The following is a 14,269-nucleotide window of genomic DNA, read 5'->3' on the forward strand; positions in this document are numbered from 1 at the left end:
ACCCTAGTATTGCACCCTCTAATAGGCCATGATCAGTGACTAGTCGACAAGCTCCAGGGGTTAAAGTAGGCTGGAGCTGAGTTCCAGCACCTCAGATAAATCAATCTATAAATAAATACATTAATATAATGATAGCGTGATAGTAGGCTATTGTTTTAACATTAATATTACAGGATTAGTTTTAACATTATTTAATAGTAAAACAATAGTAAATCAAATTTTTAAAATAATTTATTACTTTTTCTAAATCATCCTATGCTGTTGGTTGAGCTAGATGTTCATAAGATTCCTCAAAAACAAAATGTTTTACAAAAAGCAAACTGATTATTGAAACAAAGAATAGGTTTGAATGACCTGAACGAATAAAAAAAAGATCCGACTCAAAAAGAACCGAATGAGTCTTCTAACTCTGCCTGAGGGGTGAGTCCTTCATTTCTTTGGTTTAATAACCCGTCTGGACGGACGGTTACATGCTAAGAATAAGAAATCATTCAAGAATTGAACATCAGTTAATTTTCAAGCCAAGTGTATTCTGTGTTCACCTATTCACTCATTTGATCACAATCTCATTCAGTTAAACACCACACCTGAGTTCATCCTCTGTTTCTGCCTTTAACCTGCTATGTGCTGTCAAGGATATTAAAGTATTTTAACACTGGAGAAATTACACACTTTAAGAAAACACCTGATGTGTTTTAAACACCTGATGTGTTGTTAAACCTCTTCATTTATTTCATCAATAATTTAGGGAGCATTTTACGGAAGCCCTGAACTGCAACCTAAAAAAAAAAAAAAAAAAAAATCTGTAAAAAAAAAAAAAAAAATCTAGCATTTCGAGATTAAAGTCGAAACATTTCGAGATTAAAGTCGAAACATTTCGAGAATAAAATCGAAATATTTCGAGATTAAAGTCGAAATATTTCGAGATTAAACGTACAGTATGCGATTTTTGGCCACCAGGGGTCACTCGTTTAAAATAATAACAAAAGACGTACTTTGATGACGTCGGGAAAGAGCGTGGGCTCACGGGAGTTGTTGTCGCTGTCAATGACAACCAGCTCAGCTCATGACATCATCGTTTCACAAAATATCCCTCCTGTTATCCTCAAATCTGATAACACTTTTTACCCTCTGGGGTCAATTTGACCCCAGTAATTTAAACCTCCACAATATGTTTATTTTTTTTACAAAGGTTTGTCTCAGTTAATGTATGTCTTTGTTGATTACTTAAGTAACGTTTTAAGTTGACATCCACCCACCACCCCCCTCCCCACCCCACCTAACCCCACCTAACCCCTTATACATCCAGAATACCCATTGCACGACTATGGACAAATTTACAAATCAACATAAAATCTTACTGATTTGACCTAAAATTGGAAAAGTATAAATACATCTGGGGTTTTATTTGTTTTATAATGTTTCTAAGTATAGATTTATGCAATCTATGACATTTGGAAAGAAAAACTATTTATTTTATCAAGGATAGTAACACGAGTTATGTTTGGGGTCAATCTCACAAAAATTATGTTTTCTCCTCCCCCATGGCATGGGAAACATCAAATTTCTCACAAAAATGATGTTTTCCCCTCCCCAATACACAGGAAAGAATTATTAGTTATCTTGAGAATTATGTCACATGTCATGTGAACTACTAGTAGTTCTCGCAATATTACAGATATGGTTATGTTTGGTTAGAGCCCTAAAACAGAGGGACGTTTTTTGAAAATGACATTGAATATGTAAAATTACAATGAACATTATAAATTCAAATTATAACATGTTATAATGACCTCAATATAACAACCAAAACAAATGTGTGTGAAATTTTAATATTTCTTCTGTTTTATTATACAACTAAAAGAGCCTGGGGTCAAATTGACCCCAAGGAACACCGATGCTACAAAATTTGTACAGGACTTTGAAAAAAATATTAGCAGGTTAATTTTATGTTTACAGAGTTGTCCCCATTAAATTAGGAAAAGTCATTCAATTTGAAGCAAAAAAATAAAAAATAAATTATGTTTTTACAGACGTTAAACATTGAATGGGGTCAAATTGACCCCAAGGATAAGAGGAGGGATATACGGATATACGGCATCTCTCTGTAGATTTAGCTTGTCAAGAAGCTTTAAATACAACCCCAATGTTTACCTGTGTCATGCTTCTCCTGTCCCAAACCCTTCTCGGGTCATATTTTTCAGGTACGTTTGAGCTTTAGCTAATGAGCTGGCTGTAGCAGCAGAACGTGCAGGCAAAGCGTAATCGTGGTCCATAACTATAATACAGACGAATATAAATATTAATATTACTACTTCAATGAATGACCTATTTTAGAACATTTTTCATATATAGGGCGCACCGGATTATAAAGCACATAAGATACTGCAGTCTAACGTTTGACTGGGTTTGCGTTATTCATCCACTATGTGCTAAAGGCTAAAGGGAATATAGTGAGTGCGCGGCGCCGGAGGTGAGGCGTTTATTTAGTAAGCATGAGCGCGCTGAAGCGGGCACGTACATTCGCAGCCTGACTCATAATGAGTATTCAATGTGCGCGGCTCGCTAACAGCAACAGTTGGCTGTTTTGAATGAGACGACACGGTTACTGTGAACGGCGAGCGCTTTAGCACCGGGGACAGTGTGTCTGTTAAGAGTGAGCGCTCGTGAGCGGGCACGTGATTTACACACATAAAAATAAGTACTATTTTTTTTTCTTCGTCATTTTCTTTGCTTTATTGGCGGTAGTCCAGTGTTCCCCTTTGTGTTTGGCGGTTTCGCCGGGTTCCGCAAGGAAGTTAGAGAAAATAGAGGAGTCAAAGGTTATATGACGTCATAGACGGGCGACGAAACGGAAATAAAGAAACGTCCCGTGTCTTCGAATTAAACTATAAATTTCTCCGTATTTGAAATTTGGTGGAAACTGTCGGGATAATGTAAGTACACATCTAACAGAAATATATAACATAGATACAATTATTTGTGCTATTTTTAATGCAGAAAAAATACATATTGTGGCTTTAAAGTCGAAACATTTCGAGAGACGAGAGTACGAGAATACAGTCTTTCGTAGAAGCTGCGCGTGTTTGCTTGCCATTGTCTCACATTGCCACACACACACAGGCATTCATAATGGCCAATAGCGAGTTTCACACTGTGTGTGTGTGTGTGTGTGTGTGTGTGTTTTGTTTCATCAAAGGAAATTCAACAGGTGCCAATCTACCAGCATTAGGCTACCATTATAGGACGTTATAAAATATACTGCGCCGGAATAGACTTTAGCCTATAGGAAAACCAACCCGGAAAACACTTTTCAGACTGGATGGAGAAATCCAGCTTTATGAATGAATGAATAGGGCATTTATATAGCGCTTTCATATATGCCTACACTCAAAGTGCTTTCCAATCATATCAGAGAATCTCTCCTCAACCATAAGTGGTTATTAAATCTTAGGAAATCGCAGGATCCGGCCAAATGATTGGATACAGAATGATGCACTTAAAATGTATCCAGAGCGTATTTACGGTGAAGAGGGTGACCGAACAGTTACTGTTGTGTTCTCGACCCAGATAGTGTTGACTAGACGATCACGAAAACACCTCAGAAACACTGCCACTAGCACGTGTGACGTGTAGAATTTTGTTGAAAGCCCAGATAAAAGTAAAAAAGCTACTATTTTGTGTTTATCCATGGCAGTTCGACTTCACACACACACACACACACACGCGCCGTGGTTGCGCTCTGAGCCACTGTTATGAATGCACAACATTTCGACTTTAATCTTGAAACATTTCGACTTCAATCTCGAAACATTTCGACTTTAATCTCGAAACATTTCGACTTTAATCTCGAAATGCTAGATTTTTTTTTTTAAGATTTTTTTTTTTTTTACTAACTTTTTTTTTTTTTTTAGGTTGCGGTTCAGGGCTTCCGTAGCATTTCCCTAACTTTTTTTTTTTCTGTCTTTTTAGTGGTTCAATAAGTTGGAGTAGAGTGAATCATGAAGTTGTTTACTCTCTGTATAAGATGAAGAATAACCTATTCTCGGAGGTCCACTGACTTTGCACTAAGCATCAAAAGAGAAAAATCGATGTTTTTATCCAATAATAGTGTGAAAAGATGAGCCGTAAACATTGTGAATGTCTTAGTCATCAGTCAGTCTATCATTCACAGTTTCCTTTTGTTTAGGGGTGAAAGGTTTTCGGTTTCCATTCTGTGAGGATTTGTTGATAATCTTGCAGTCGCTCTGGTCTGCCTTTTGTGATAATGCACAAAGCACAACAATAACACAACAACACGTAGACATTGGTTTGGCTCTTATAATTAATTACATATATGTGTAATAGGTCTAATATAGACACCCTCAGATTTGTGCTGTTTAGACAGCGACCATGATACATCTGCAGGATAAAAAAAGGAGAGAACAAAGATTATTTTCAGACTTGCCCATTATAATGTTGGTCACTGGGGAAACATCTGATAAAAGGGGATGTTCACTGTTTTTATGTTGCTTGCTATATGTATTATTATTTTAGTTTTAGTTTTTATTAATTATATATACAATATTATACTATTTTGGTATATTATTATTACGGATATAATATTACTATACTTATAATTATATGTAAGTATAGTATATACTTATACTATTACGGAATATTCATTGTCACTTGCCAGTATTATTCTAGTAGACCTATTAATTAGTAGTTTTAGATTTTATTTTTATATTTCTAGTCATCATTTTACTTTGTTTACGTGTTAGTAATTTTATGTGATTTTGTCTTTTTTTATTATTGTTTTAGTTATGTTAATACTTCAAATGAAACATATTTATTTCAGTTAGTTTGCCAAGCAATACTTCTAATTTTCATTAAAGTTTAAGTTTTTCAACTGATATTTATATTTAATTTATTTCAGCTTTATTTCAATTACCTAAAACAATAATTAACAGTTATAGTTAACGATAACAACAGTCCTTGCTAATGTTTTTATATTTATGGCGTATTTATCTTACAATTCTAACTTTATAACTTATAATTGCACAAGTTTATATTGTGCAATTCTGAATTGTGAAATGTAAACTCGCAATTGCAAGAAAAAAAAGGTCAGAATTCTGAGATACAAACTGGAATAACTTTTAAATGGCCTTCAATGGCGAAAGATGTATTTCTAGCAACGGAAATATGTATTTAAAGCATGTACCAGCACGGACAAACTTCAGACAAACCTCGACCCATTTGTTCATTGTTCATAATGTTAATCGTTTATGTTCATTAACAAAACAACAACAGAAGAGCACGTGTGGAAGTAGCATCAAACAATGAAAGTATCTATAGACCATTTTGCAAGATGTAAACAACACTGGTCCAGAAGCACTTCCTAATTCAGTTTGTTAACACTACATAAAAGCTGGGATAAAATACAACCAACAGAATATATAAAACTGAATCAAAAAGTTAAACAAACATCTTTAAGATGTTTTCTTTACATGTGAAATAAAGAAAACAGTTACAAACTGAAACAGAAAGTGTTTCTGGACCAGTGTTGTTTACATCTTGCAAAATGGTCTATAGAGTGCCGAAGTTACGACGTCACTCTGTAGGCCAAAACGCGGAAGTGAATTAGCATTTTAGCATTACGGTTCCCTCGCTCTAAAGCCTATGGGATTTTTGAATGGGTTTTTTGCTAAATCGCCTGAAATAAGGTCTGTGGTGAACAAAGTCTCTAAATATTTTCACATTTTGATCTATGACATAGAACACACATTTATAACCTGCTTGTGGTTTTTTAAACTTCATTGTGTCTGATTGTGTTTTTTAAAATATAGGCTTCAAAATGTATAAATTTTGGATTAACTTGTAAAGATGATCTTGCTAGACAAAACGTGTAAGGGTCACAACCCTTTGTTAAACAGATCTTATTTTTTGCGATTTTCCAAAAGTCTATGGGGAAAATGCATTGCTTTTCAACCGAGGGAACCCATGCACCGCTAGCTTCCGAGTTGTCCTACAAAGTGACGTCATCACTTCGGCACTCTATTGGCACTGTGAGCTCTGTGTCATTAAAATGACTAACCTGTCAATCATGGGATCTCTGTGAGTATCAGCAGGTCAAACTCTCATTCCAGTGTGTGACGTGATTTGTAAAAAAAAAAAAAAAAAGTGTCAGCTAGAGTGAAAGGAGTCACTTTATCTAATAATTGACCTTAAATTGGAAACTGAAATTTGTTTAAGGTTTTTTAACTTAAATGCTTTGTGGAATATAAGTCTGGCCACATGGATGGAATCTGTCCTCCTTTCCTTGGTTGTCACTTTATATGTGCAATTAAAGTTGGAATTGCATCAAATTATGTGTAGCTGCCTCAATTTAGAGTCCAGCCATATCTGCATCTTACTGAATATTCACACTGACTTAAATGAATACTTCTCAATGGAAAGCACTCATCTCAAACGGTCTAGCTACAGTGGCACTTAAACTACACTCAAAATGCATGAACATCAAACAAAGTTGCATCAAATAAAGGCACACTCAAGCAAAAAAGTTATTAAATGATAAAATGAGAAATTTGAAGACAAAAATCATTTCTTTCTGGTTCTCTAATGCTAGTGGAATGTTATATTATGCAATACTTTTAGGACCACTGTAATTTAAAACATGGAGAATTTAAGACATTAAAGCTGAAAGTGCATTAATGCAGCAAAATCTGCCAGTTTCGACATTCATGAAAAGGACATAATACAAAATAATATATATATATATATATATATATATATATATATATATATATATATATATATATATTTATATATATATATATATATATATATAGGGGTATTGGTTTTCTTTTTTCTTTCATTTTAATCTGGATAATAAGTCAAAAACCTGTCTCTTATCACTGCCAGTGTATATGTGGGTGTTTTGTTGGAGGTCAGACTCTAGGTAATATTGGAACAAAGTGTTTGCTTGTGTCAGTCTTTCTGGGCTTCAGTTTCCTTTCTGCTGGCCATATCTGATTTCAGCCTGATGTGTCTGGAGGTCAAGGGCATAGAGAGCAAACTGAGGGTCAGAGAGATGTTCTGTTGCCTCTTTTCTGTTTAGAAACCTTTTGGGTCTTATGTCTGCACATCCTCTATTCTTACCCGCTTCATAAAAAAAAAAAATAGCTGTGTTTTTTCCATCGTCTTTTTCCACATCCTCAAACCAATTTTCTTTGTCTTATAGACACACTATGGGAATGGCGACTACATCATTCGCCAGGGGGCAAGAGGAGACACATTCTTCATTATCAGTAAAGGAAAGGCAAGTCTATTTTAGTGCAAAGTGCAAGCAGTGATGCTGTGAAGATGAACCCATGTTAATATCTCTTCCTTTCACTCCCGTCCAGGTGACGATGACTCGAGAGGAAAGTCCGGGTCAGGAACCCGTCTACTTGCGCTCAATGGGGAAAGGAGACTCATTTGGGGAAAAAGCCCTACAAGGGTGAGATTGCACTGTATATTACTGTCAGATACAATACAAAACTTGAACTGAAAACAGGAAGGTCATTATGCAAATCTCTCAAAACCTGCAAAGAACATGTTCAGTGTCCACGCAAATCCATGAGAAATATATATTGCTTAAATTAACATTTATACCATTCAAATTCTGTAATGTACGGAGGCGTATTGCATTCACTTGAAGAAAAAAAAATCTACTCTGTTTTTCTGAATTAACGAGTTAATTTTTCATGAGAAAAAAAAATTGCTCTGTTTTTCTGAATTAATGAGTTAATTTTTCATGAGAAAAAAAGTTTCTGCTCTGTTTTTCTGAATTAACGAGTTAATTTTTCATGGAATTTTTTTTTTTTGCTCTGTTTTTCTGAATTAATGAGTTAATTTTTCATGAGAAAAAAAATATTTTGCTCTGTTTTTCTGAATTAATGAGTTAATTTTTCATGGATTTTTTATTTTTTTTTGCTCTGTTTTTCTGAATTAACGATTAAATTTTTCATGGAATTTTTTTTTTTTTGCTCTGTTTTTCTGAATTAACGAGTTAATTCAGAAAAAAAACTGAGCAAAAACTTTTTTTTCTCACGAAAAATTAACTCATTAATTCAGAAAACAGAGCAAAACAATTTTTCTCATGAAAAATTAACTCATTAATTCAGAAAAACAGAGCAAAAAGTTTTTTTCTCATGAAAAATTAACTCATTAATTCAGAAAAAAAGAGCAAAAAAAATTTCTCATGAAAAATTAACTCGTTAATTCAGAAAAACAGAGCAAAAAAATATTTTTCTCATGAAAAATTAACTCATTAATTCAGAAAAACAGAGCAAAAAAATTTTTTCTCATGAAAAATTAACTCATTAATTCAGAAAAACAGAGCAAAAAAATGTTTTCTCATGAAAAATTAACTCATTAATTCAGAAAAACAGAGCAAAAAAAATTTTTCTCATGAAAAATTAACTCATTAATTCAGAAAAACAGAGCAAAAACATTTTTCTCATGAAAAATTAACTCATTAATTCAGAAAAACAGAGTAAAAAATTTTTTTCTCATGAAAAATTAACTCATTAATTCAGAAAAACGGAGCAAAAAAAAATTCTCTCATGAAAAATTAACTCATTAATTCAGAAAAACAGAGCAATTTTTTTTCTCATGAAAAAATAAACAGAGTAGATTTTTTTCTTCAAGTGAATGCAATACCCCTCCGTAGCAATATGCCTCCGTAGTAATGCACTGTAATGCAGAAAATATAATTTTCTTTATTAAAACAAGATATTAGTTTCTATTTTATTTATAGATTATTAAAAAAATAATTACAGTGTAGTGTATTACAGTGGTGAGAACTGGATAAATATCACTATTGAGAATAAGGGTAATTACAAAAATTGTATTTATTTGTTTATTTGGATCATTCAGTGAAATGTGAACTGGACAGGTTCTTGTGAGATTCTTTCACCCCATTCGTTTTTAAAGGATGTGGTGACATCTTGTGGTGGCTGACAAGAAGCATTAATGGAATTGAAAAAAAGTATTACACTGTTTTGAGTTGCTGCACTTGCAAAAATGACATTACATTTACATATTATTTAAAGGCTCTGTTTTCTCACACTCTTACGACTGACTGAGAACAGGCTAATTCAGGAATATTATGCAGAATCTAGTGTTTTCTACCATGGAGCTTTCTAGATCCATGACTACATTCCTAATTTAACTGCTTAATGCGTAAAAATGACCTTCGAAAAAAGATTTTGATTTCCTGTTATGGTGGGCTTGGCGAATCTAAACGTTATATAAATATTTTTGATATTTATCAGTTTTTTAAAGGTTATGACCAATTATGCTTTAGAGCATCCCATAGCAGGAAATTAACTTCCAAAAATAGTGGAACACAGTAAAATAAGGTAATAACAGGGAGTAAGGGTCAAAAGTACACTAGGAGGTATGCGACTATAGACCAGTCAGATATCATCAGTTATTCTTATGCATTCTTGGAGTTTCTATTCTATTCTATTCTATTCTGGTTTAACAGGCTTATTATTTCTATTCTGTTCCTGCTAATCATTCTGAGTTCAGTTTTATTTTAGTATGCTCCAGTTTATTCAATTCTGGTTTAACATGCTTATTATCTATACTATTTTCCATTTTATTCATGCTGCTTTCTGTTTATTCTATTTATGCTAATTATTAAAAATCCTGTTCTTTTCTTATTGTGCTTTATTCTATTCTTTTCTGGTGTCTATTTTAAGGGGAATGTTTACTCCTAATTATAATCCTGCGTTTGGTTGTGTTACTAGGAAACGGTGATCCTGAGAGTGTGTTGATATTGCCCCGCCGTGTATCAGGTGTCTTGCTGCGAGTGTGTGAACGGAGGTGAAATTTAGGCCACGGTTTTGGAAATCAGAACATTGCACGCGGTCATTGTGATCCCTTAGAGATCAATTAAACGCTCTTCTGTCAGAGCTCACAGCACCCTTGGATACAGCATGTGGGTGGGTAAATTTACGGAGATACTTAACAGCGTCCAGAATTTGATAAAGGAATCTCTTGGAGCCGGGATTAAATTCATGCGTGCATGTGTATATGTGCATTCTGATCATTTGACACCTGATTGGTTCACAAACCCATTTGACAGCTATGATTTATCGGTTTTTCAGGCTGTGTTTCCTTAAGCAGGTTGATGTGTCCCAATGAAGGAAAATTCTGTCATTATTTATACTCTGAAGTCATTCCAAACCAGTATGATTTTTATAAAACACAAAAAGGCAAGTTTAGCTGTTTCTAAACTTCCCTTTTCCATACAGCAAACATAAATAGGGATCTGGACAGTCTGACTCCTTAAAAAAATTACAAAACCAATTTAAAATCATTCCGTAAGTTTCATTATTCTTCTGAATTGTACTTTCTGTCCTGTTGTGTATAGCAGTTTTAAGGGGAAAAAAAATGCAATTTCAACATTCTGCACATTTTTTTTTTTTTTTGTGTGTGTGTGTGTTCTTAGAAGAACTAAATGCATAAGGGTTCAGAACGTCATTTAGGGTGAGTAAATGATGACAGATTTCCCTCTGTGTTCAGTAATATCGTGCAGCAGCTGTGACCTTTGCAGTAGCGTTATTGTGTATTTGTGCTGTGACAGCTTTAGAGCCGATATGTTGTAAAGAATTCTCACCCTCTGCAAGCTTGTTTCACTGGAAATGGATCCAGCAGCGTGTATGTGTGTGCGGTGTCCGGCAATTTTTGCAATTGTATCTAGGAACAGATGTATGTTTAGCGTTTAGTCTCCAGCCCATCTTGCTTTCAGAGGGTCGTGTGTGAGAGCTCTTCTTCGGCTCAGACCTGCCAATGATGGGACAGATGTCACACAGTGATTGTTTGTCTCAATAGAAGTGTGCTACTGTAGTGGTATACTGTACTGTATGTGCAAGTATAGCTGTGCTTAGATCAGAAAGTAAGTGAATAATGCAAAGCATCATGAGGTCACAGTGGGATTCAGACTCTGATGACTGCGACTGGAGAGACAGTGAGGAAGAGGACAATCAGCAAACTCTGAGGCATGCTGGCTTAATTCTTTAACAGAGTTGAAATAGCTTGTAATTCTAGTAATCTACTGGTTTCTAATTTTATATATATATATATATATATATATATATATATATATATATATATGAAGAGTTCAGCTGCAAAAGCCTCTAAATGCCATTTGAAATTTTCTTCTAAAATGATCATTTTTATTAAGCTTGTATATTTAAGTTCAGTAATTTCACTTAAATGACAATTAATAAGTAATCTTCATTGCCATTTAAGTGAAATTACTGAACTTAAATATACAAGCTTGATAAAAATTATTATTTTAGAAGAAAATTTCAAATGGCACTTAGAGGCTTTTGCATCTGAACTCTTCATATATATGTGTGTGTGTGTGTATAAATATGTGTGTGTATATAATATATATATATATATATATACACACACACACACACACACACAGACACAAGTATTATTATTCATTGTTGTTATAAATACTTCAATTTGGTTTATTATTTTGTGCAGTTTTATTACAATGAATAGTTTATATTATTTATTATTATTATTATTATTATTATTATATGTACAGTATATATTACTTTTATTTAATAATACATTGTTACTTATTTTGTTGGCTTGACAAACACAACATACTGATCTACTATTTAAGCTTTTCCTTCCTCCTCTTGTTCTTCTGAGAATAATTTGAAACGGTATCTCCTCCGAGAGCTTTAAAGCTACAACCAGCAAACTCTGGTCAGACCTACAGGCTGTTTTGTCTCAGGTTGCTATCTCTTTTCTAACTGATCAGACTCACGATTTTCGTTAAAACGGACGATCACAACTGCAAAAAGTTATGTAGACTTTGATTGAGGGGGTCAAAACATTTAATACAATAATTTTAATAGATACTTGGTGGATGAATCTTAAATACTCTATCACTAGCCAAGCATATCTCAGCTCTGGCTCAGGAGATGCTGTAAACATGCTAATTCATGTTATCAATGTACTAATTCATGCTAGAAATGTGATAATTCATGTTAACAGCATGTTAAATCATGCTAACAAAGTGTTAAAACATGGTAACCTGCTATATCACATTAGCAATGTGTTAATTCATGTTAGCAAAATGGTAGTTAATGCTAGCAACATCCTAAAACATGTTAACAGAATGATAATTCATGCTAGCAATGTTTAAAATTTGATTATGATTCCATTTTCAGTTAACTTTTCAGTTAGCTCAACTTATTGAAAATGCTCGCTCTACTCCACACCGTTATAAATGCCATTAAAAGCGTGCTGCACAAGCCCTGAAAAGTCAAAACATCTCGATCGACCCTGGGTGACTCTAAATCTTCTAGTAGCTGTGCAAAGACAAATCTGAGTCACCTAATTCCTCAAAAACTTTGTTGAAAATGTTTGTCCCGTTGCTTTCATGGGCTTCTCCCTTGATGTTGTCCTTCCATGTCCCCCCGATTGCCTCATAGTAAAAGTTTGCCTGCGAGCTTCTCCTCCTGTCTATACGGTAATGTCTGTTTTCTGTGATAGAAAGTCCTGTGGTTATGATGCAATCTTTAGCCTATTTTTACAAAAACTGCTTCTATGGGGCCGTAACGTAAGATACGATGTAATGGAGGATTTTTTTTTATATTGTCATGTTTCTTTAGAAATAAATAATGGACAAATGTAGTCTTTGGATGCCTCAAATGTTAAGTTATTCGCTGTCAAAGAGACACCAAAATGAATGGGAGTCAATGCAAAGCTAACAGCAGGTGAAGTTCTGCTACAATGGCGGCTCTCGCGAGGCTTCAACTTCCAGCTGATGGATTACCCTCCTTGGTTCTCACCAATGGAAGAGAGCGAAGGGGTGTCGTCCATCTTTTTTTACAGTCTATGATGCGGAAATGCGCATTTTACTTTCGTTATCAACTTAGCGATTTAAAAGCCCCCGCCGGTGATACCGGTATTACCGGTGTTGTCACACACCAATTAACTGGTGGGAAAATATCCTCACTGTCACATCCCTACTATCAATGTGTTAATGCATGAGATCATGCTAGCAATGTGCTAATTCTGCTAACAACATGCTGATTCATTTTAAAACGTTAATAACTTTTTTATGAACTTAAAGTAAACATTTTCAAACCAAGCTTTTCAAAGTTTTTTCAGACTAGGCTTTGTCAAGCCAACATCAAAGTTTGTTTCCTTTACTCATCTAGTTTACACTTATAATACTTATCATTTTTGAACGTGTCGGAACATTATAAAATGACGATTCTCTGTATTGCGTCTGTGTCTTTTGAACAGGGAGGACATCAGAACAGCTAATGTCATCGCAGCAGAGACTGTCACCTGCCTTGTGATTGACAGAGAGTGAGTATATCAAACTTTTATCCTGTGGAAAAGTGTTTCTTTATATACGCTGCTTAAACCTTTACACACATCATTCCAGCAGTCAGCAATTCAATCCAAGTTTTACAGTTTGTTGAACATCTGTGGATTTTACACTGATTGTTCTATTTGTGTGTGTGTGTGAGGGACACTGAAGTTTGAAGGTCTTATATACTGCCTTAAAGTTAAATAATTAAGCTCAGCCTGAATAGCTAAAGTGTCACATGTGTCAATAATAAATTAATTTTAATTTTATAAATTGTAATAATATTTTACAAAATTTCTGTTTCTACTGTATTATTTTATCAAATAAACACAGCCTTGGTGAGCAAGCGTAAGAGACTTCTTTCAGAAACATTAAAAAATCATACAAACCTCAAATGGTATTACATTTGTCATAAAGATGAAATCTTTCTAAGTATGCTGTTGTTACCAATCGTTCCAGCTCATACAAACACCTGATTGGAGGTCTGGAAGACGTATCCAACAAAGGCTGTGAAGATGCAGAGGCAAAAGCAAAGTAGGTGAAATCATCTCTGAAGAGTAGACCTTTTTATGTAGGTGTAAAACATTAGCAACCTTTTTTGATCACCACTATGTTTTAGAAAATTATGTCTACAAAGTGTTTTCACTGACCAACTTAATGTTTTTTTTTTGTTTGTTTTTTTTTTTTTTTGTAATTATGAACACATTTTGATTGCAGCAAAACTCTCTAGAAAAGTTAGACAGATGTTAACCCTCTGGAGTCTAATGTGTTTTTGGGGTCCTTGAGATATTTTGACATGCCCTGCCATTTGTGCTTTTTTCAGTTGCTTATAAACATAGTATGCGTATATTTTACATATTATATTATCATGTGAAATTACACTCT

The 14,269-nt window shown here is 34.1% G+C and overlaps 1 protein-coding gene across 3 annotated transcripts in view; it reads left to right on the plus strand.

The window, feature by feature from the left end:
* prkg1a (protein kinase cGMP-dependent 1a) overlaps positions 1-14,269 on the plus strand; it is a 102,953-nt gene that overhangs the window by 68,890 nt on the left and 19,794 nt on the right. For all 3 annotated transcript variants that reach the window (XM_039650833.2, XM_089117216.1, XM_039650832.2), the window contains 4 exons: positions 7,223-7,300; positions 7,386-7,480; positions 13,315-13,380; positions 13,844-13,918. In XM_039650833.2, coding sequence (XP_039506767.2) covers positions 7,223-7,300; positions 7,386-7,480; positions 13,315-13,380; positions 13,844-13,918 — 314 coding nt within the window. The remainder of the gene's footprint in view (positions 1-7,222; positions 7,301-7,385; positions 7,481-13,314; positions 13,381-13,843; positions 13,919-14,269) is intronic.

This window comes from Pimephales promelas, chromosome 11 (assembly GCF_988280905.1).
Source record: "Pimephales promelas chromosome 11, fPimPro1.hap1.1, whole genome shotgun sequence".
Classification (NCBI taxonomy): Eukaryota; Metazoa; Chordata; class Actinopteri; order Cypriniformes; family Leuciscidae; genus Pimephales; species Pimephales promelas.